General features: G+C 41.8%; 1 protein-coding gene across 1 annotated transcript; it reads right to left on the reverse strand.

Annotated features, from left to right (window-relative positions):
* Positions 1 to 908: 908 nt before the first annotated feature.
* snap29 (synaptosome associated protein 29) lies at positions 909 to 24,212 on the reverse strand. Its single transcript, XM_029762042.1, has 6 exons — positions 24,085 to 24,212; positions 14,437 to 14,667; positions 13,472 to 13,668; positions 11,499 to 11,584; positions 2,872 to 2,976; positions 909 to 2,659 (listed from the first exon to the last, which is right to left on the reverse strand). The coding sequence occupies exons 2-6, from the start codon at positions 14,665 to 14,667 to the stop codon at positions 2,499 to 2,501; spliced, it is 780 nt and encodes a 259-aa protein (XP_029617902.1). The 5' UTR covers positions 24,085 to 24,212; the 3' UTR covers positions 909 to 2,498.
* Between the last annotated feature and the right edge of the window lie 630 nt (positions 24,213 to 24,842).

Below are 24,842 nucleotides of genomic sequence, written 5' to 3' on the forward strand. Positions count from 1 at the left end.
AATCACCACCTTCCGGAGACACCTGAAACCCCCCCCCCCCCTAAAAGATTTAGATGCACTATTGTAAAGTGGTTGTTCCACTGGATATCATAAGGTGAATGCACCAATTTGTAAGTCGCTCTGGATAAGAGCGTCTGCTAAATGACTTAAATGTAAATGTTAAAAGGAGAGTGAGAGAAGAGTGGCTAAGATTCTAAAGCTTCCCATTGTGACATCACTTCCAACTGACATTATCACAATGACAACTTCTGATCACACATTTAACTACTGACCACATCCACACAACTAACCACATCTAGTATTCACAACCACACAATTGCATAACCACACAACTTCTGACCATATCCAAACAACTACTGAACCACACAATTACATAACTCAACCACACAACTTCTGACCACATATCTAACTACTGACCAAATCTGACTTGATGGGAACTAAATGACATTTTTACACATCTTTCACTACCACAAACAAACGTTAGCTTTAGCTAGCCCCACAACTTTACTTGTAAAGTTATCTAGTTGTTATTCTTCTTCCTCCTACACCGTTTAAGCTTGAAATGCCATTCCAACTTCAAAAACGTGCAGAACAGTCTCAATCGAGTTGCTTGTATACTACTTTGATATCTGTTAAACTATTAGTCCGTTTCTCCCCCCCCCAAAAAAAATCCACTAACATGGGATTTCTCAAGATTCCCATTGTGACATCACTTCCAACTGTCATTTTCTGTGAGTGAAATCATGCAACTTTTGACCCAAATCAGCTAATAATTCCGCTCTGCAACCACCGTCTACTTCTCTACTACTCAAATCTGGAGTTTGGACCAAAAATTATATTCAGGTCAAAAGTTACAGCAGTTTAAGTAACCGCATCAACACTTCACAAACAAGTTAGAGCATGGGATATTCGTATACATCTCTGTATTTAAACCATATTCTCAGCATGTGTACATTGACGTTTGTAAAAAGGTTAATACATGTTTCATATACTTCTGTGCACACACAGGAATGCATAAATGTTCCTTCTGTTTGTTCGTTGTCTGATAAATGACTTCTGCAGTCACATTCTGTTAAATATTCTACTCAATCACAAAATAAATGATACACGAGGCGATTTCACAACAAAAGCAAATCAAGAATTAACAATGCAATTTCCACACATTGACATCCCTTCAGAAAAGTAGCAAGGTTGGAGCGGTAGCTTGCAAAAACAATATGAGAAACAGAAGTGGCTACACATACAAGAAGCCACTTGTGTTGTGAGACACTGGGGGTGCATTTCAATAGCGTAGAGTGGCTTCCTTTCCTCATCTCATAATTTATAAACATTTGAAGTCACAGGATAGGTTAAAGCAACATGAAGGTTGCCCATTTACATTTTAGTAATTTGGCAGACGCTCTTATCCGGAGCAATTTACAGGAGCAATTAGGGTTAAGTGCACGTCAGATGTTTCACCTAGTCGGCTCTGGGATTCAAACCAGCGACCTTTCGAGTTACTGGCCCAACGCTCTTAACCACTAGGCTACTATCAGGTTACATTCTTTCAGATCCCCAAATAAAATGCCGATATTTAATCCGAGACGCGTTGGAGCACGTGCGACATATTTAAGCATTTACCGTGAACTTCCGCAAAACGCTGTAACATTGCCTTTAAAAAGGTGCATTGTCGACACTATAATGCGCATCAGATTGAATTTGAGCCTAAGACCTGGTGTAAGACAAGAGTGGATGGCACTTGATTCTTCCATGGGAACAGGTGTGGTTCTTTGTCTATTTCTACATGAACCAAGCACAGGTCCAGCAAGGGGGGTGGGGTGTTCATGTACAAGAGTGTGGGTGAGTCTACAGAAATGTAATGAATCATTCGAGTTCTGTGGGTATGTCATCTCAAAAGTTACAAATAGGATATGAATCATCTAAACCAACAGGCAGTGGACAGCATACACATTACAGTTTCAAACAAGCACCACACTCAATTTATTTTTCTGGCTTCTGGACACAGCGATCAAGGTTGGGGCCAATAGCATTTGAATTCAGTCAAGTCAGCAGACTCTTAAATTCAATTTATGAATGCAAGTGGCCCTTTGTACTAAAAGAGGATCCCTCACTGAGTTGAAATCTAATTAAATTTACCAAACTGAATTAAAATGTGATTTACCATGATGCAAACTGAGGGCCGCAATAACAGACCATTAACACTTATCTCAACTACCCTTTAAACCCACTACACAGGTCCTACTCAGAGATCCTTCCTTTCTAAAAAAAAAATCACAAGATAACAAATCATAAATCGTCAAAAATAGGGTGGTCTATGCATTTAGGTGGAGTTGGTTGAGGAACTGAATATCATTCATTAGGAGTATCAATAACATTGGTACTCTATCATAGAGGAATAAGACATCTTGGTGCACAGAGAGCTGCTGTGTAGCAAAACCCAGGTAAGGGGAGTTGAGTTGACCGGTGTCTGACAGGTGAGTCAGAATGTTTGGGACTTATTATTTGAGGTTTTTGATCTGCTGGTTGGCGTTGTTGATCTTGAGGTCCAGCTTGTCCACTTTGCCCAGCAGATTGTCCAGAGAAGTGTCCTGATTCTCAATTTCAGACTGGAGGCCCAGTCCTAGGTTCTTTAACCTTCCCAAGCCCAGGGACATCTCATCTGGAGCAGTTCAAGAAAATAAGGGTTCATTAGAATAAACGTTTAAAAAAGTTAATTCTCCACAAATGTGGAAATTTGCCTTCGGCTTCACACAAAAACAGATGTTACTGCTGATAAGGAGTTGGAATCTTTTGTTGATCGCCATCAAAAAACATGAATAAAATTTAGACAAATGTCCTAGTTATTTCCCATAGGTCCTGGAAGGCTCTTACCTAAGTTGTTGTCCAGTGTCTGGTGGGCAGCTCTAAGGTGTCTGTTTGCAGGGTTGCCATTTTGACTGGATGAGCTGTCATCATCTGATGCAAATGCGTCAAACCCTACACCACACACAGGAGGAATGTCATTGACAGAAAATTATCCTTTTGCTTAAAGAAGCTGCCAAGTGTTCCAGATTTCTATTATTACAATATGAGCAAAATAAGACGTTTTCATTTGCATAATAGTGATCAACAAATCACAGACGGGCCTGTCTCGGCCAAATCAGGAAATACACTGAAAAAAAAAATATATAAAAACGTCAGTGTTGGACCCATGTTTCATGAGCTGAAATTAAAGATCCCAGACATTTTATATGCACAAAAAGCTTATTTCTCTCAATCTACACACATTTGTTTACATTCCTGTTAGTGAGGATTTCTCCTTTGCCAAGATATGCCACACCTGTCAGGTGGATGGATTATCAAGAAGCATGATCATTACACAGGACAATAAAAAGGCCACTAAAATGTGCAGTTGTCACAACACAGATGTCTCAAGTTTTGAAGGGAGCGTGCCATTGGCAAGCTGACGGAAGGAATGTCCACCAGATCATTTAATGTTTATTTCTCTACCATAAGCCACCTTCGTTGCTTTAGAGAATTTGTCAGTAAGATCAACCGGCCTCATAACCGGTAACCACGCAAGCCCAGGACATCTACATCCAGCTTCTTCACCTGCGGGGTCGTCTGATACCAGCCACCTGGAAAGCTGATGAAACTGGGTTTGCACAACCGAAGAATTTCTGGACAAACTGTCAGAAACTGTCACAGGGAAGCTCATCTGCGCCCTCGTTGTCCTCACCAGGGTCTGGACCTGACTGCAGTTGAACATCGTAACCGACTTCAGTGGGCAAATGCTCACCTACCATGGCCACTGGCACGCTGGAGAAGTGTGCTTTTCACGGATGAACCCCGGTTTCAACTGTAACGGGCAGATAGCAGACAGCATGTATGGCATTGTGCGGGTGAGCGGTTTGCTGATGCCAAAGTTGAACAGAGTGCCCCATGGTGGCGGTGAGGTTATCGTATGGGAAGGCATAAGCTACGGACAACAAACAATTACATTTTATCGATTGTCAATTCGAATGCACTGAGATACCACATCGAGATCCTGAGGCCCATTGTGGTTCCATCCGCCGCCATCAGATGTTTCAGCATGATAATGCACGGTCCCATGTCACTAGGATCTGTACACAATTCCTGGAACCTACAAATGTCCCAGTTCTTCTATAAACCTGCATACTCAGACATGTCACCTATTGAGCATGTTTGGGACAACTTGTTCCAGTTCCTGCCAATATCCAGCAACTTGGGACAACTGACGGTAATGTAGACGATCTCAGAGGGAACAGCTACTGTATCTATCACAGGCCACAATCAACAGCCTGATCAACTCTATGCGCTGCATGAGGCAAATCGTGGTCACTCCACACCCTTATTTTTCTTAAGGTATCTGTGAGCAATAGATCCAAATCTGTATTCTCAGTAATTTGAAATCCATAGATTAGGGCCTAATGTATTTCAATTGACTGATTTCCTTATATGAACTGTATTGTCACTCAGTAAAATCTTTGAAATTGTTTATCATTTTGAAACCGTATGTTTCAGATACAAGTTTGAGAGGGGGTGTTTTTGGTTTACTTTGTGTTGGCCACAACTACAATTAAAGGATGACTCAATAACATTTGGGTATGGGTTAACAAAATACATTTAAAAATAATTGTGTCAACTACTGTTCCTTGAAGGAGGGAAACGAGGTACAACACAGCTATGGAGAGTAGTGAGCGCAAGCGCCCTCTACTGAACTACAATCACGGCTGACATGGCTAACAAGCCCCACCTTTCCACAGGTGATAAACCAGAGGGCCGAACATCGTTTCTCTTCTTCAGGGAACAGTAGATAGCCATAACTGTATGTTCTCTTTCAATCAGTCAACTCGGTAGTACACAACTATGAGGACATGAAATCACACCCCAAGCAAACACAATTAAAAAATGGCCCACGGCAGACAGAGATCCAGGAAAACCTGTTGAGCGATGCCTAATGACCCTCTCCTGCCCCAGCCGTAAGCACACTGTGGGCAGTGCCATCCAAGCATGGTGATGCCAAACTTGCCGCAGCACAAATACCTCCTACAGGCAACCATTTAACCTCTAGAGGACCCCTTCGAGATAAAATCCCGTTAACGGGATTGGCTGGACAACAAACAGTGAGATAGCATGGCGCAAAATTAAAAAATAAATCTCAATTAAAATTAAAGTATTATACAGCATTTTAAAGATACTCTACTCGTTAATCCAATCACATTGTCCGATTTCAAAAAGGCTTTACGGTGAAAGCAAAACAGATTATTTTAGGATAGCACATTAGCAAAAAAAAAGCTATTTTCCAAGCACGGATAGCCGTCACAAAACCAGATATACAGCTAAAATTAAGCACTAACCTTCGACAATCTTCATCAGATGACACTCCTAGGACATCATGTTAGACAATACATGCATTTTTTGATGGATCAAGTTCATATTTATATACAAAAACCCAATTTTTACATTGGCGCGTGACGTTCAGACAATGTTTTCTCCCCATAACTCCCGCTGAATAGGCACATACATTTACAGAAGAACTCAAACGTTGACAAAATGTAATTATTTAAAGAATTAGAGATAATATACTCCTTTACGCAACCACTTTGTCAGATTTCAAAATAACTTTACGGAAAAAGCACATTGTTCAATATTCTGAGTACAGAACTTAGCCTACAACCACGGCGTCGACAAATCTCTAAAAATATGTTCGAAATATTTTCTTACCTTTGCTGATCTTCGGCGGAATGCACTCGGAAGGGCACCCACTTCCACAAGAAATGTTCATTTGTTCTGCAAAGTCCATCTATGTCCAAATACGTCTGTTTTGTTGACCCATCCAGAACACTTTACAATGCCATGTGGAGTGGACACAGATCCATAGACGAAATGGTCAAAAGTTCCATTACCGTTTGTAGAAACACGTCAAACGATGTTTACAATCAATCCTTTAGGGTATTTTTTTTACGTAAAATTGCAATAATTTTACAACCGGGCAATAGGTATTCATCCCAAAAGAAAAATTAAAAACAACGAAGTCACGTGCGTCATAAGACACCCGTCCTCAGACTGGCCAGTGATTGACTGAGCCACAATTTTCTGCCCGGTAACTGGTGACGGATGAAACCAGTTCCGAAAGATTGTTGACAGCCAATGGAAGAGTTAGGAGGTGCAACGTAAATCCTATGTCACTGGAGTTTTTCAAGGGATTCAAAAGAAAAATTACATTTTTAATTTCTCCCACTTCCTGATTCAATTATTCTCAGGTTTTTGCCTGCCATATGAGTTCTGTTATACTCACAGACACCATTCAAACAGTTTTCTATCCAAATCTACTAATAATATGCATATTCTATTTTCTGGGCCAGAGTAGGAACCTGTTTAACCTATTGGGGCTAGGGGGCAGTATTTGCACGGAAGGATAAAAAAACTTACCCGATTTAAACTGGATTCTACTCTTGCCCATCTCACAGTTCTTGCTGTGAGATGTTACCCCACTCTTCCACCAAGGCACCAGCAAGTTCCCGGACATTTCTGGGGGGAATGGTCCTGGCCCTCACCCTCCGATCTAACAGGTCCCAGACGTGCTCAATGGGATTGAGATCCGGGCTCTTCGTTGGCCATGGCAGAACACTGACCTTCCTGTCTTGCAGGAAATCACGCACAGGAAGAGCAGTATGGCTGGTGGCATTGTTATGCTGGAGGGTCATGTCAGGATGAGCCTGCAGGAAGGAGGAGAATGTCTTCCCTGTAATGCACAGCGTTGAGGTTGCCTGCAATGACAAGAAGCTCAGTCCGATGATGCTGTGACACACTGCCCCAGACCATGTCGGACCCTCCACCTCCAAATCGATCCCGCTCCAGAGTACAGGCCTTGGTGTAACGCTCATTCCTTCGACGATAAATGCAAAATCGACCATCACCCCTGGTGAGACAAAACATCAGCTCATCAGTGAAGAGCACTTTTTGCCAGTCCTGTCTGGTCCAACGACAGTGGGTTTGTGCCCATAGGAGACGTTGTTGCCAATGATGTCTGGTGAGGAACTGCCTTACAACAGGCCTACAAGCCCTCAGTCCAGCCTCTCTCAGCCAATTGCAGACAGTCTGAGCACTGATGGTGAGATTGTGCATTCCTGGTGTAACTCGGGGAGTGGTTGTTGCCATCCGGTACCTGTCACGCATGTGTCATGTTGAGATGTACCGATCCTGTGCAGGTGTTGTTACACGTTGTCTGCCACTGCGAGGACGATCAGCTGTCCGTCCTGTCTCCCTGTAGCGCTGTCTTTGGAATCTCACAGTGCGGACATTGCAATTTATTGCCCTGGCCACATCTGCAGCCCTCATGCCTCCTTGCAGCATGCCTAAGGCACGTTCACACAGATGAGCAGAGACCCTGGGCATCTTTCTTTTGGTGATTTTCAGAGTCAGTAGAAAGGACTCTTTAGTGTCCTACGTTTTCATACCTGTGACCTTAAGACACTAACAGCTTGCAGACGGTAGGCAATTAACGACCGTTCCACAGGTGCATGTTCCTTAATTGTTTATGGTTTATTGAACAAGCATGGGAAACAATGTTTAACCTCTTATGGCTAGGGGGCAGTATTTTCACGGCCGGATAAAAAAACGTACCCGATTTAATCTGATTATTACTCCTGCCCAGACACTAGAATATGCATATAATTATTAGCTTTGGATAGAAAACACTCCAAAGTTTCTAACTGTTTGAATGGTGTCTGTGAGTATAACAGAACTCATATGGCAGGCAAAAACCTGAGAAGATTCCAAACAGGAAGTACCCTCTGACCATTCCTTGAGCTTCTTGGCTCTGTTTAAAGAACATTTAGGATCTTTGCTGTAACGTGACACTTCCTACGGCTCCCATAGGCTCTCAGAACCCGGGAAAAAGCTGAATGATGTAATTCCAGCCGCTGGCTGAAAAACTTCAGCGCGTTTGGATGGTGGTCGATCAGAGGGCCATCAGACTGAGGCTCGTGCACGAGGGGATCCCATGTTCTTACTTTCTCTCTCTCTCTCTCTCTCTCCCTCTTTGTACTAAAAAACGATTTCCCGGTCGGAATATTATCGCTTTTTTACGAGAAAAATGGCATAAACATTTATTTTAAACAGCGGTTGACATGCTTCGAAGTACGGTAATGGAATATTTAGAATTTTTTTGTCACGAAATGCGCCTTGCTCGTAACCCTCATTTACCCTTTCGGATAGTGTCTTGAACGCACGAACAAAACGCCGCTGTTTGGATATAACTATGGATTATTTGGGACCAAACCAACATTTGTTATTGAAGTAGAAGTCCTGGGAGTGCATTCTGACGAAGAACACCAAAGGTAATCAAACTTTTCTAATAGTAAATCGGAGTTTGGTGAAGGCTAAACTTGCTGGGTGTCTAAATAGCCCGGCATCACAGGGCTAGCTATCTACTTAGAATATTGCAAAATGTGCTTTCACCAAAAAGCTATTTTAAAATCGGACATAGAGTGCATAGAGGAGTTCTGTATCTATAATTCTTAAAATAATTGTTATGCTTTTTGTGAACGTTTATCGTGAGTAATTTAGTAAATTGTTAGTAAATTCACCGGAAGTTTGTGGGGGGTATGCTAGTTCTGAATGTCACATGCTAATGTAAAAAGCTGGTTTTTGATATAAATATGAACTTGATTGAACAAAACATGCATGTATTGTATAACATAATGTCCTAGGTGTGTCATCTGATGAAGATCATCAAAGGTTAGTGCTGCATTTAGCTGTGGTTTGGGTTTTTGTGACATTATATGCTAGCTTGAAAAATGGGTGTCTGATTCTTTCTGGCTGGGTACTCTGCTGACATAATCTAATGTTTTGCTTTCGTTGTAAAGCCTTTTTGAAATTGGACAGTGTGGTTAGATTAACGAGAGTCTTGTCTTTAAAATGCTGTAAAATAGTCATATGTTTGAGAAATTGAAGTAATAGCATTTCTAAGGTATTTGAATAACGCGCCACTGGATTCCACTGGCTGTTACGTAGTTGGGACGATTTCGTCCCGCCGACCCTAGAGAGGTTAACTTTTTTTTTTCTCTGCCTTTAATATTTTCCCTAACCCCATTACCCCTAATTGGAGTAAACTAATTACATATATTAAATATTTATTACTCCCCCCTAAATTGAGTAGACTAATGGACAACAATACTTAGGCTTTTACTTCCAGCTTATACATACATTTCAGACATAACTAATGTAAACTCTTGTTTATTTTTAGTCCCAGCCTTCAGCAACCCTCAACCCCTCCAATCTATCTCTAAAGACCATCAGGTTTTGATTTCTAGCTGCCATATATTTATCCACTGTGCTGTTTCACAAAATATTTATATTCTCATAGTTTCTACAGATTGTAAATTAAAAGAAACACCTTTGCTAAGAGTATTATATTATTGATCAATTGACTGACTTATCAAAATCACCCAGCCATTTGCAGAGTTAACTCTTAAGTAAACTTATATATTTTTTATCCATTCCCAACCAATCTACATATGGGCAGTACCAAAACAGCAAAATATGCTAGCTAGCGTACACACACAAACAAAAGTTTGGGGTCACTTAGAAATTCTTGTTTTTGAAAGAAAAGCATTTGTCCATTAAAATAACATCAAATTGATCCGAAAGAGAGCGTAGACATTGTTAATGTTGTAAATTACTATTGTAGCTGGAAACGGCAGATTTGTTATGGAATATCTACATTGGCGTACAGAGGCCCATTATCAGCAACCATAACTCCTGTGTTCCAATGGCATGTTGTGTTAGCCTTTTAAAATGCTAAACTTGGATTAGCTAATTAATCATTTGAAAACCCTTTTGCAATTATGTTAGCACAGCTGAAAACTGTTGTCCTGATTAAAGAAGCAATAAAACTAGCCTTCTTTAGACTAGTTGAATATCTATAGCGTCAGCATTTGTGGGTTCCATTACAAAGGACTTTCTTCTGAAAATCGTCAGTCTATTCTTGTTCTGAGAAATGAAGGCTATTCCATTCGAGAAATTGCCAAGAAACTGAAGATCTCATACAACGCTGTGTACTACTCCCTTCACAGAACAGCGCAAACTGGCTCTAACCAGAATAGAAAGAGTGGGAGGCCCCGGTGCACAACTGAGCAAGAGGACAAGTACATTAGTGTCTAGTTTGAGAAAGACACCTCACAAGTCTTCAACTGGCAACTTCATTAAATAGTACCCACAAAACACCAGTCTCAATGTAAAACAGTGAAGAAGCGATGTCCAGTGTCTGTTATTTTGCCCATCTTAATCTTTTTTATTGATCAGTCTGAGATGGCCTTTTCTTTGCAACTCTGCCTAGAAGGCCAGCATCCCGGCTGAGCCGTTGTTACTCCTAGACGTTTCCACTTCATAACAACAGCACTTACAGTTGACCTGGGCAGCTCTAGCAGGGCAGAAATCTTACAAACTGACTTGTTGAAAAAGGTGGCACCCTATGACGGTGCCACACTGAAAGTCACTGAGCTCTTCAGTAAGCTATTCTACTGCCAATGTTTGTCCTATGGAGGTTGCATGGCGGTGTGCTCGATTTTATACACCAGGTCAGCAACAGGTGTGGCTGAAATAGCCAAATGCACTAATTTGAAGGGGTGTCCACATACATACACTATATATGCGTTTTCAAAATGCATACTGCCTCCAGCTCATTGCAAAGTGGTGTGTGACGTGTTGATGAAGGCTGCATTCAGTTACCAATTGAGAAATAAAAATAGCTCCTTTGAATCTTGGCCAAAGAACAATTATATTTAGAATTCTTGAGTATTGATTGGGTTTATAACAGATGTGTCAGACAGATTTTTCACTCAAAGCCTCTATCTGTATGCTCTGCGCATGTGATAAATAAGATACATAATGAATATCCATGGGCTGGTTCGATCCAGGGCAGCCTGAGCATGTACCCAGCCGAGACAACACTCATGAGTATCATTCAAAGACATTGACTGTGGGCAAGATCGTGACCTCAAACCAGCCTTTGTCGACTCGTTCGTGCTAGTCATCTTATTAACAACCTGTTAGCGAGGCTAAACAGGCCAAAGAATAACTAACAAATTGTAGGGAACTTCACAAAACTAGTTACAAAACTTTAACACAATGTCCAGAAGGATTAGCACGCCCTCCTTACATAAGACAGTTAAGTTGGCGTAAAGCCTGATAAATAACATTGGAACGCAAAATGTTTCTTAAAATTCGTAACTTGTTCTGCTCAGCTCGAGGTGAAGAGTGGAAGACTTGAAGGAATGAATCCATGCCTCGGGTTCTCACACCTGTGGAAGGCAGAGCTCCCGGTGAGGCATGGTGTTCACTGGCCTTGTCAAGCGTAATTATAATATACTTCAGTAAAGGGCTCTAGCACACAAACTCCTCATAGCTGTGTTGTACCAAGTTGACCAACTGAAAAGGAACAAGGGATGACAAAGGAGATATTATTCTGTGGCTGAGGTTTGTGGCCTTACCTCCAATGTCCAACTTCCTCAGGTTGGGGTGACTGGCCTGGTACTTGCCTTCATGCTCCTTACTGTGAGACATGGCATTCTGCAATCTAACACACAGTCAGAGTCTCAAGGCAGGATAATCTTTGAACAAATACTAAAGACATTACACACTTTAATCAGAGACTTGAACACAGAAAAAGTAAAGACTGACAGTGTAAGAATGAGCTCTCTACCGCCATCTTACACCTCTTCATTCTTCACAGGACCTGTATGGGCAACATGGCAGAAACTATGATAGTATCACCGCGGATAGCCTAAAAAATACTCAGTCAACTGATGTCAACTGATGGTGGATTGTTTGGGATACCCCATGAAAAGTTTCACTAGCAATGTATATACAGTGAGGGAAAAAAAGTATTTGATCCCCTGCTGATTTTGTACGTTTGCCCACTGATAAAGAAATGGTCAGTCTTTAATTTTAATGGTAGGTTTATTTGAACAGTGAGAGACAGAATAACAAAACAAAATCCAGAAAAACGCATGTCAAAAATGTAATAAAATGATTTGTATTTTAATGAGGGAAATAAGTATTTGACCCCTCTGCAAAACATGACTTAGTACTTGGTGGCAAAACCCTTGTTGGCAATCACAGAGGTCAGACGTTTCTTGTAGTTGGCCACAAGGTTTGCACACATCTCAGGAGGGATTTTGTCCCACTCCTCTTTGCAGATCTTCTCCAAGTCATTAAGGTTTCGAGGCTGACGTTTGGCAACTCAAACCTTCAGCTCCCTCCACAGATTTTCTATGGGATTAAGGTCTGGAGACTGGCTAGGCCACTCCAGGACCTTAATGTGCTTCTTCTTGAGCCACTCCTTTGTTGCCTTGGCCGTGTGTTTTGGGTCATTGTCATGCTGGAATACCCATCCACGACCCATTTTCAATGCCATGGCTGAGGGAAGGAGGTTCTCACCCAAGATTTGACGGTACATGGCCCCGTCCATCGTCCCTTTGATGCGGTGAAGTTGTCCTGTCCCCTTAGCAGAAAAACACCACCAAAGCATAATGTTTCCACCTCCATGTTTGACAGTGGGGATGGTGTTCTTGTGGTCATAGGCAGCATTCCTCCTCCTCCAAACACGACGAGTTGAGTTGATGCCAAAGAAATCCATTTTGGTCTCATCTGACCAGAACACTTTCACCCAGTTGTCCTCTGAATCATTCAGATGTTCCCTGGCAAACTTCAGACGGGCATGTATATGTGCTTTCTTGAGCAGGGGGACCTTGCGGGCGCTGCAGGATTTCAGTCCTTCACGGCGTAGTGTGTTACCAATTGTTTTCTTTGTGACTATGGTCCCAGCTGCCTTGAGATCATTGACAAGATCCTCCCGTGTAGTTCTGGGCCGATTGCTCACCCTTCTCATGATCATTGCAACTCCACGAGATGAGATCTTGCATGGATCCCCAAGCCGAAGGATATTGACAGTTCTTTTGTGTTTCTTCCATTTGTGAATAATCGCACCAACTGTTGTCACCTTCTCACCAAGCTGCTTGGCGATGGTCTTGTAGCCCATTACAGCCTTGTGTAGGTCTACAATCTTGTCCCTGACATCCTTGGAGAGCTCTTTGGTCTTGGCGATGGTGGAGAGTTTGGAATCTGATTGACTGATTGCTTCTGTGGACAGGTGTCTTTTATACAGGTAACAAACTGAGATTAGGAGCACTCCCTTTAAGAGTGTGCTCCTAATCTCAGCTCGTTACCTGTATAAAAGACACCTTGGAGCCAGAAATCTTTCTGATTGAGAGGGGGTCAAATACTTATTTCCCTTATTAAAATGCAAATCAATTTATAACATTTTTGACATGCGTTTTTCTGGATGTTTTTGTTGTTATTCTGTCTCTCACTGTTCAAATAAACCTACCATTAAAATGATAGACTGATCATTTATTTGTAAAGAGAGAGGTATAGGAATAAGCAGGGAGGGACTGGGCATTACTTGCTGCTGGCTTGGTAGGCAACAGGCTCTTCTGGTAGGGGCTTGGTGGTCTCAGGCTTGGCCTTAAAGTAAGTGACAAGGCCTCCCCACACACTCTTAATGCTGTTGATATGTTTCTGGCTGGTTTTCAGGTCTTGGCCCATGTTGTCCACCATCCTCTCGGTCCTCTTCAGAGCCTCCCCCTGACGCATCAGCTCCTACGGATGGACACAGAGGAAATCAATGTTATCAAATGCACTCGGCTGTATCACTCTTTACAGTTGGCCCAAAACATGGAGAAATACATCTAACAATGCTGGACTTTGATAATACAGATGCTCCAGGGTGAATTTTCCCTGAGGTACAGATCAGCGTCCTAGAGCTGGCCACCCGGCCAAACTGAGCAACAGGGAGAGAAGGGCCTGGTCAGGGACGTGACCAAGCACTCAATGGTCACTCTGACAGAGCTCCATAATTCTTCTGTGGAGGTGGGAGAACCTTCCAGAAGGACAACCATCTCTGCAGAACTCCACCAAAATCAGGCCTTTATGGTAGAGTGGCCAGATGGAAGCCACTCCTCAGTAAAAGGCACACGATAGCCCACTTGGAGTTTGCCAAAGAGCACCTAAAGGAGTCTGACCATGAAAAACAAGATTTTCTGGTCTGATGAAACCAAGATTAAACTCTTTGGCCTGCAGCCGAGCGTCACGTCTGGAGGAAACCTGGCACCATCCCTACGGTGAAGCATGGTGGTTGGAGCATCATGATGTGGGGATGTTTTTCAGCGGCAAAGTACTGAGTAAAGGGTCTGAATTCTTAGGTAAATGTGATTTCAGTTAGATAAACATTTTGCAAACATTTCAAAAAACTTTTTTTTTCATTAAAAAAGGGGTATTGTGTGTAGCTTGAAATAGAATAAGGCTGTCACGTAACAAAATGTGGAAAAGGTCAGGGGGTCTGAATACTTTCTGAATGCATGGGCTTACCTCTGCAGTCTCAGCGCCGATCTTCTCCGACTCATAGATGAGCCCCAGGGAGCGGTGGCTGCTTACCACCGCCGACTTGGCCGCACGCATCACTTCCTGTTGGAGGCATCTCTGCTTGCTCTCTGCCTCACTCATTCCCTCTTGGGGGTCGTCAAATCCCCCACTTGACCGGCGCTGCTGCTGCTCCTCCTCATCATCTGCAAATGGGTTGTGGGTTCTGGGGTACGCCATCTTTTCAACAGAACAGCAGAGTTATGACAGTGGAGAGAGGACACAGCAGGCACGGGTGGGGGGGGGGGGGGCCTTATAAGGCATGCCTGCCATGAAATTGGTGTTCGTTCATGTTATGTTTACTGGGTCATTCATGGAACCATTAAAACACCATGGCAGTAATGATTTAAAAAATAAAACATCTAATTTGGTAATATCATAATGAAGATAGTGTTCTCTACCTTGCACAAAGAGTAATTTCAACATAGGAATTCATTATTTTGTCATTACCGCAACACGTCCAGCTGTCCGTTTAAATTACAACACAACATGCATTGAGTAAAAATGAAAATATTCTGAAATGTTTAACGGAATATTACAGGAATATGAATAATGAAGTGTCCATGACTGATGTCTCATCCTCCGCAACTTAACAAACTAGTTTTGGCAAGTCGGTTAGGACATCTACTTTGCACATGACAAGTAATTTTACCAAATATTACTTAGACTGATTATTTCACTTATAATTCACTGCATCACAATTCCAGTGGGTCAGAAGTTTACATACACTAAGTTGACTGTGCCTTTAAACAGCTTGGAAAATTCCAGAAAATGTCAATGGCTTTAGAAGCTTCTGATAGGCTAATTGACATAATTTGAGTCAATTGGAGGTGTACCTGTGGATGTATTTCAAGGCCTACCTTCAAACTCAGTGCCTCTTTGCTTGACATCATGGGAAAATCCAATTAGCCAAGACCTCAGAAAAAATAAATAATTGTAGACCTCCACAAGTCTGGTTCATCCTTGGAAGAAATTTCCAAACGCCTGAAGGTACAACGTTAACCTGGACAAACAATAGCACGCAAGTATAAACACCATGGGATCACGCAGCCGTCATACCGCTCAGGAAGGAGACACATTCGGTCTCCTAGAGATGAATGTACTTTGGTGCGAAAAGTGCAAATCAATCCCAAAACAACAGCAAAGGACCTTGTGAAGATGCTGGAGGAAACAGGTAGTCCTGTGTCGACATAACCTGAAAGGCCGCTAAGCAAGGAAGAAGCCACTGCTCCAAAACTGCCATAAAAAAGCTAGACCACGGTTTGCAACTGCACTTTTTGGAGAAATGTCCTCTGGTCTGATGATGTAGAACTCTTTGCCCATAATGACCATCTTTATGTTTGGAGGAAAAAGGGGATGCTTGCAAGCCGAAGAACACCATGCCAACCGTGAAGCACGGGGGTGGCAGCATCATGTTGTGGGGGTCCTTTGCTGCAGGAGGGACTGGTGCACTTCACAAAATAGATGGCATCATGAGGGAAAATTATGTGGATATATTGAAGCAACATCTCAAGACATCAGTAAGGAAGTTAAAGCTTGCTCGCAAATGGGTCATCCAAATGGACAATGACCCCAAGCAGACTTCCAAAGTTGTGGCAAAGGACAACAAAGTCAATGTATTGGAGTGGCCACCACAAAGCCCTGACCTCAATCCTATAGAAAATTTGTGGGCATAACTGAAAAAGCGTGTGCGAGCAAGGAGGCCTACAAACCTCACTCAGTTACACTAGCTATGTCAGGAGGAATGGGCCAAAATTCACCCAACTTATTGTGGGAAGCTTGTTGAAGGCTACCCGAAACGTTTGACCCAAGTTAAACAATTAAGGCAATGCTACCAAATACTAATTCAGTGCATGTACACTTCTGACCCACAGGGAATGTGATAAACGCTGAAATAAATAATTATAATATTTTTCTAACATTTCACATTCTTAAAATAAAGTGGTGATCCTAACTGATCTAAGACAGGGACTTTTTACTCTGATTAAAATGTCAGATAGTGAAAAACTGAGTTTAAATGCAGTTGACTAAGGTGTATGTAAACTTCCGACTTCAACTGTATAATCAATAGGAAGCCTACGCCCTCATACAGTGTCTATAGGAAGTCAATACCCTACAGTGTTATGTAGACTTCCTATGCGAGCACACATGTCCACCACACACAATCAGTAAACCATTTAGTTTGTACTATAGGATTCCAGTCAGTAAGCCATTCAGTCCCTTCTATAGGATGTGTGTACACACAGTCTGTAAGCCATTAACTCCCTACTGTAGGATGCAGTCTGTAAGCCATTCAGTCTTTACTATAGGATGATATGTCCATAACAGTAAGATCTTCCCCATGTTTTCAGACATGCTCATTTCATGCTTCCTTTCCATTTCCAGATATCAAAAATTAAAGCTAAATTGTAAAATCAATAAAAACAAGATCTGACAAAGCAGCAACATGAAAATAAGAAAAATGAAACTCAAAAAGGTATTATAGAAAAAAGAAACAGCTAAAAGCTGTATTGGACATAACACCATCAAGCGAGCAAGATGATACATTTCAACACATTCAAGAAGCAAAATGAAGTCATTCAAATTCTAGAAGACACAGCCTCCCCAAGAGAACAGCCATTCTCACCTCAGCAGGTAAATGCCCCTGCCATCAACTCAACTCCTAAAAGAAGAAACATATCTACAGACACCAGGACCAATGAAGACATCTACCCCAAAAGAATCACCCAAAAAGAGTAACAGAAGAAAGAAAACACTATCAAAATTGGAGGTCAAAGTTGCGCTACACAGAAGAGAAGCTTCTGGAGAGGACCAAAGAGATGGTCAACTTAAAGAAAAGACTTGAGATGACCAAGAGGAAGCAGGTAATTGTCAACATAGAAGGCAGAGAGGTCCAGAAGAAAACTACAAAAAGAGGTCAGAGAACATTACCCAATAACATCAAGTGAAAACTAATGCGCACACTTCTTAGCCGCACACTTCTTTTCCTTCATCAAGATGAAGTCGCCACTGTAATAAATGGAAAATCCAGGGAGAAATTCAGAAAAAGGGCCAGATATTCCGTAAGAGAGCCTTAAAAAAATGGACACTATGGCAAATTTCCATAAAAGATTTGTCTGAGAACCCAAGGCACATCCTTTCCAAGGCTCAATTCATTAAACTTAAGCCATTTTGGATTGGCCAGCGAAGAGTCAGAGAGAAACGCATGAAAACTTTGGCTTGAAGATCAAGCTGGGGCAGCTTCTTTGGGTCATAGAAACATCATCCCCAAGGGACACTGTACAGGCCAGTGTGTGTAGTGACGATGACATGTCCTGCATGTACAGGACATGCAGCAATTGCAAGCATAAGATTTAACCTGTTTGGGCTAGGGGGCAGTATTGAGAATTTTGGAAAAAATATGTGCCCATTTTTAACTGCCTCCTACACCAACTCAGAAGCTAGAATATGCATATTATTGTTCAGGTTTGGATAGAAAACACCCTAAAGTTCCTAAAACTGTTTGAATGGTGTCTGAGTATAACAGAACTCCTATGGCAGGCAAAAACCTGACAAGGTTTCATGCAGGAAGTGGCCTGTCTGACAAGGAGTCGTGCGTCTTGCATCTGTTTATTGAAAAGTAAGGATCTTAGCTGTAACGTGACAATTCCCAGGGCTCCAATAGGCTCTCAGAACCCGCGAAAAACCTGAAGGTTGACGAGGCAGCCTCAGGCTGAAACACATTATCGCCTTTGGTAAGTGGCGGATCAGAGGACCATTGAATGAGACGCGTGCACGATTCGCCCTCGTGGAGAAATTTAATTCGGCTCTTTAGGCTCATTGCAGATTCCCGGTCGGAATATTATCGCTTTTCTACGAGATAAATGGCATTAAAAATTGGTTTTAAACAGCGGTTGACATGCTTCAAAGTACGGTAATGGAATATTTAGACATTTTTTGTCACGCCAATGCGCCATGCGCAAGACCGTGATGTAGCATTCTGATAGTGACTAGAACTCACGAACAAAACGTCGCTGTTTGGATATAACGATGGATTATTTGGGACCAAACCTACATTTGTTATTGAAGTAGAAGTCCTGGCAGTGTATTCTGACGAAGAACAAGCAAGGTAAGAACATTTTTCTTATAGGAAATGTGATTTTGGTGGAGGCTGACCTGGGTGGGTGTCTAAATAACTAGCCCTGTGATGCCGGGCTATGTACTTAGATTGCAAAATGTGCTTCATCCGAAAAGCTATTTTAAAAAAATCTGACATATCGAGTGCATAGAGGAGTAATGTATCTATAATTCTTAAAATAATTATGCTTTTTGTGAACGTTTATCGTGAGTAATTTAGCAAACTGTTAGTAAATTCCCCGGAAGTTTGCGGGGGGTATGCTTTTTCTGAACGTCACATGCTAATGTAAAAAGCTGTTTTTTGATATAAATATGAACTTGATTGAACAGACATGCATGTATTGTATAACATAATGTCCTAGGTGTGTCATCTGATGAAGATCATCAAAGGTTAGTGCTGCATTTAGCTGTGGTTTGGGTTTATGTGACATGATATGCTAGCTTGAAAAATGGGTGTCTGATTATTTCTGGCTGGGTACTCTCCTGACATAATCTAATGTTTTGCTTTCGTTGTAAAGCCTTTTTGAAATCGGACAGTGTGGTTAGATTAACGAGATTCTTGTCTTTAAATAGCTGTAAAATAGTCATATGTTTGAAAAATTGAAGTAATAGTATTTCAAACGATTCAAAAATCGCGCCACTGGATTGAAGTGGCTGTTACGTAGGTGGGACGAATTCGTCCCACATGCGCCAGAGAGGTTAACACAGCACTGGATCCTTCAACGAAAGCAAACCCAGGGAGGAGTGGGTCACTAAATCTGTACCAATAACAAAGAAATGCAAAGATGGGCCCACTGAAGAGAAGGAAGTGAGGAATGGGTTCCTTGAGAAGAGGACTTCAAATCAAGTAGTAGAAACATCTCCAGGATGATCAATGGAAACAGGATGCACCTGAGCTCAATTTCAAGTCTCAAGCAAAGGGCCTGAATACACTCTCTCTTAGTTGTCAATCAAATGTATTTGGCATTGGTCAAATCTGCGGACAGCCAGACAAGTTCCCATTCAGTTGTCAAAACGTGTGTTGGGACAAGCATGCATTGACAGGCAAGCTGCAGAAGGATGAGCAGGCGACTATTCCCCATCGTTTATCAGTGCAATTTTGACAGCCAACTAGCTGAAAAAGTTGAGGGTTTATCGAATGTTCCTCATTAGATTTTAGGTCATCTTGCACTGGCTAGCATTAGTTGGCTAGCATTGTTGATGTGCATAGGCAACTGAGGGAGAGAGCCTCAGGTTGTCTGATCAATAGGATTGTGAAGTTCCCAAATGGAAGACTTTTGTATTTACATACAAAATACACCATTAACATGCAGACATCGCTAAAAATGAAGCCCATTCAATTTTATTTTAAGCAACAAGGAGAAAGAGGAATCCGGCGAGGGGGATTCACAAGGTTCAACTAATGAAGCCTCTTCACAAGGTTTACCTGAGGCGGCTAATGTTGACATGGCGGCTAACGTTAGGGATGCTGAGAACAACGTTAGCGAAGCTACCGTGACCCCCGCTGTCACGTCAACGTCCACTGTAGCCGGTGGAGGGAGAACATATAGATTCAATGCGAAATGGCTCAAAATGTTTCCATGGCTAGAGTTCGAAAACAACATCATGTTCTGAAAATATTGTAGAGGGCAGAAACAGGCAGCCAACTCATCCTTCGTGTCAGGAAACCCGCATCTGAAAAGAGATAGCGTAGCGAAACATAACATCTCGTGGCGGCATATCCAGTGCAGAGATCTGTACCTGTTGAGACAGGAGAAACCATCAGGCACGGTGTCAGCAGCCTTGAGGCGGCAAGTGCTGCTGTCTGAGAAGAAGAGGCGACAGCTGAAAATAAAGATAAACATCGCATACTTCATTGCGAAAGAACAAGAAGCTTACGTCAAATTTGTGCCGCTTATCAGACTCCACCACAAAAACGGAGTTGACATTAATCCCACATATGACAATGATGTAAGATGTGCGGAGATGATCGGTCCAATTGCTGACATAATGAGAGAGCCTGTCAGCGAAGCTGAAAGCCGTGAAGTATCTTGCCATTCTAATAGACGGAGACACTGATATATCCAACACCGAATGCGAGATTGTCTACGTACGCTTGTTGGAGAATGGGAAGCCAGTCAATCTCTTGGTCGGACAACAGACCCTTGAGCACTCATGCCATTGGTGAGTTGTTCCTCTTTATAGGCTTTATTCTTGTGTAAAGTTTAATAATAGAGAATTTTATTTAGTTTGTCAGAAATACTTTTGTATACTAGTTTTTTTTTGTGTTGTCATTCGAGGTGTTTTGGATGCCACCAAGGCACATTTCGTGCTGTTTGCCCAGAGGAGGATTATGGATGAAGAAGTGCATCTCCTTCGGGGCAGATGGTGCATCCGTGAACATGGGCCACCATGGGGGAGTGATTGCCCACCAGCAGAGAGAGGCAGGGGGGCATATAATCCCAATCCACTGTATGCCACATACATTTGTAACTAATAAATTCTCTATGATCTAGTTTTATTTGCTAGCAGAGAATGTTAAACAATACTGTGTGTTTGTGTGCGTGCGCAAAGTGCTGGAATGGTAGATACCACAGAATTATTGTTTTCTGTTGCACAAGAGACATGGGGGGGGGTGAATTGTTTGGAAGATTCTGTTCTAACTTTCACAGACTAGAGCTGTCTTTCAGCATGCAAAACCCTGACACATGGCCAGAAGACCAGGCCAGCCTTCTCACTTTTGGCGATGACGGTGTGGCATACCCGATGAGGCATTTCAAGGAGCCTCTAAAGATGTAAGAATTTGACACTGCATTGCCATATGAGACAATGTTACGTTTGAATATTTGCAAACTCACTTGCTCTGTTCAATCCTGCAGATCGGGGTGCAACATGGCTGCAATCCAGGATGAGTGGCAGGGGCTGAAAATCCTGGTCAGCCACAATTTCAAGTCCTACAGTGGCCTGTGGGAGACCATGTTGACAAAGGACCCCTACAGGCACTAACTATTACAAGGTAGAGTAACAGTCCTGAGTGGTTATGTATGGTATCCTATGGTTGGTTTTGATAAGTTAATGGTTAGAGTTTAAATGAAATTGAAAGATATATTTTTTCCCTAGAACATACTGGAGTTGGTGCAGCTTATGCTGGTGCTGCCCATTTCAGCTGCCCAGTGTGAGCAAGGCTTCTCTGCGCAGAACCGGATTAAGAATTCGACATATAGCTCTCTTGGGGTCTCCACCACCGAAGACCTGATGAGGATCAGCCTGGAGGGGTCTTCTGTCGAGGAGTTCGAGCCCACTCCTGCCGTGCTGGCTGACCTCTAAGCGTTCCAGACAGCCAACATACAAAAGCAGCTGGACAACTGATATCCTTTGCATCTAGTAGGCATGGGTCAATGTGTGATTTTGGTGGCATGTGCTGTTCCACAGATGTGTGTCCCTTAGTACACGCACACACGCAGTATAAATATGTATGTAATAAATTGTTTGTTAATAAACTTTGTTACATTTTCACTGTGCTCCTAAATTTCTTCGTGTGCTCCTACATGTTTTAATTTAGGAGCGCATGTACTCCTTGGGAAAAAAAGTTAGCATAGAGCCCGTAGGAGATAGCAGGGTGAAAAATGGCATAAAATAATGTCAGTTTGTTTTCATGATTACTTCATATCTAAGGAAAACAGCTGGGACATACGGTAATGTTATGAAACTGGGCTCCATAGCCGATGCAATGAACACATTTTTATCAACAACAAAAAAAGCGGTAAAAATGTTGTGTCCATCATGTCCAGACATTTAACAATGCTTTTTTTCTGATAAAAACTAGTCCATTACCCAGTTTCATAATATGACCATATTTCCAAGCTGCTTGCCATCGTTTTGAAGTAAACATGAAAAAAAAAAACAGGCCTTATTTTAGGGCATTTACACCCTGCCAGCTCCTATTAGTTCGATTGAGCACCGTGGCACCAACTCGCCTTCCGAACATTCTATTCCCAGTTTATTGCTGTAAGTCACGCCGCCTGCTTTGCCATTGTTGGCAATGAGACCTGCCCATGTTGTTTGTAGTTAAATGTAAACAAAAAAAAACATGAAAAAAAAAAACAGGCCTTATTTTAGGGCATTTACACCCTGCCAGCTCCTATTAGTTCGATTGAGCACCGTGGCACCAACTCGCCTTCCGAACATTCTATTCCCAGTTTATTGCTGTAAGTCACGCTGCCTGCTTTGCCATTGTTGGCAATGAGACCTGCCCATGTTGTTTGTAGTTAAATGTAAACAAAAAAAAACAAACTCATGGAACTCTGAGTTTGTCCCATTGTTTACTATAGGTTAATACAGGCATGGCTATCTATTTTGCCAAATATCTAGCAATGTGTATATTTCAATTTTTTTCAAGTCGGACACCATTTTTATTGTGAGAATCTCCTTTTTCTAATTATGTAAGTCTGGGCAGCTAGCTCAGTTGTCATCAAACGCTAACCCCAAAATACTTTTTGCCCTTAGAACGCGGAGCTCCCTCCATTGTTTTCCTATGGATATGTATGCCGGTCTATTTCGCCAAATATCAAACATGTGTATATTTAGATTTTATTAAATCAGGAGAATCTCACCTTTGTAATTATGTAAGGTCACTAGACCATCACTAGACCAGAAAGTCAGAAGTCCCCCCCCCCCCTAATTTCTCATTACGCAGACATAGGCATAGTTGACGCCATTGAAGTGCGGATGTTTACTTTCTACACGAGTTGTCCGACGAATAGATTGTAGAGGTAAAATAAAAAGGGATACATTTGTTCCATTTAGGCGAAATGGAATTCTAATAATCACACTAGTCAAAACAGGCTCTGCGACCTTTCAATAATTTGCTATGGGCTCGCGCGAGCGTTCCAGCTTAGCCAAGCCGTTTTTCAGCCTAGGGTGAATGTTGACTCGTCTTATTGTCCAGCCTACTACTAGGGCTGTTGACCCGAAGACCATACCTAACAAAATGTTAGTAGTACGATGAACACGTTATTTCATGTAAAATTGTAATACGGGTCATAGCTTCAATGGTTTATCTTCCATGGGTAAAAGTGGTTGTTTGGTGTTAGTTACCAGCTATCAACAAGTTGGGGTGACTGAATCTTTTGCTTTCGTTCTGAGTTGGTGATTACATCAAAATGGTAAATTACATTTCAGCATGACAACGTACGTTAGTTAGCTGGCTAACGTGTTAGCTAGTGTAGCTTATAACTAACGTTACACGGGGTGTAATTATTAGCTAGACAAAAGACTTGAAAACGCAACATTTGCAACTAAAACGACGTTCTAAAACAAGCCGGTCCCTCCACATTTCGTTCAGTTTGCTTCCGTTTAAGAAACGTTTTCAACAGAATCAGCGTATTTCATACGCCCCTGATGACTTACCTAACAATTCATAGCTAGTTAAATATAAGCACAGCACTATTCTCCTTATAACAATAAACGACAGCCAAATAAAAAAACGTTTAAACCACTTACTTTGACGATCCACACAACCTTTTGACCGTTGTTTGTTGAAATGTTGTTTTATCAGCTGATTACCAGCAAAAATTAGTCGGTTTCCGTTGTCTTCTTCTTCTTTGGAGTTTAACGGCAGTTGGCATCCAATATGTTTCATTACCGCCCCCAGCTGGACTATAATATAAATCCATCCTACTTTGTTATACAAAAAAAATTATTATATATTTTCATTTAACCTTTACTTAACTAGGCAATTCATTTAAGAACAAATTCTTATTCACAATGACGGCCTACCCCAGCTAAACCCAGACGTTGCTGGGCCAATTGTGCGCTGCCCTATGGGACTTCAAATCACGGCCGGATGTGATACAGCCTGAATTCGAACAAGGGACTGTAGTGCCTTAGACCGCTGATATATATATATATATATATATATATATATATATATATATATATATATATATATATCAATGGCTGCAGTTGCAGTTGAATAAACGTTCAAAGTTCTTGACATTTTTCAGATTGACTGACCTTCATGTCTTTAAAGTAATGATGGACTGTTGTTTTTCTTTGCTTATTTTATTTGAGCTGCCATAATATGGACTTGGTCTTTAACCAAATAGGGCTATCTTCTGTATACCACCCCTACCTTGTCACAACACAACTGATTGTCTCAAAGCATGAAGAAGGTAAATTCCACAAATTAACTTTTAACAAGGCACACCTGTTCATTGAAATGCATTCCTGGTGACTACCTCATGAAGCTGGTTGAGAGA

The sequence above is a fragment of the Salmo trutta genome, chromosome 9 (genome assembly GCF_901001165.1).
Source record: "Salmo trutta chromosome 9, fSalTru1.1, whole genome shotgun sequence".
Lineage (NCBI taxonomy): Eukaryota > Metazoa > Chordata > Actinopteri > Salmoniformes > Salmonidae > Salmo > Salmo trutta.

Coding starts and splice junctions, on each gene's coding strand:
- snap29 (XM_029762042.1), bottom strand. CDS start 14,667: ATGGCGTACCCCAGAACCCACAACCCATTTGCAGATGATGAGGAGGAG. Junction 2,977..11,498: donor GAGGAAGTTGGACATTGGAG/GTAAGGCCACAA, acceptor TGTGTGGTGTAG/GGTTTGACGCATTTGCATCA. Junction 2,660..2,871: donor GACACTGGACAACAACTTAG/GTAAGAGCCTTC, acceptor GAACTGCTCCAG/ATGAGATGTCCCTGGGCTTG.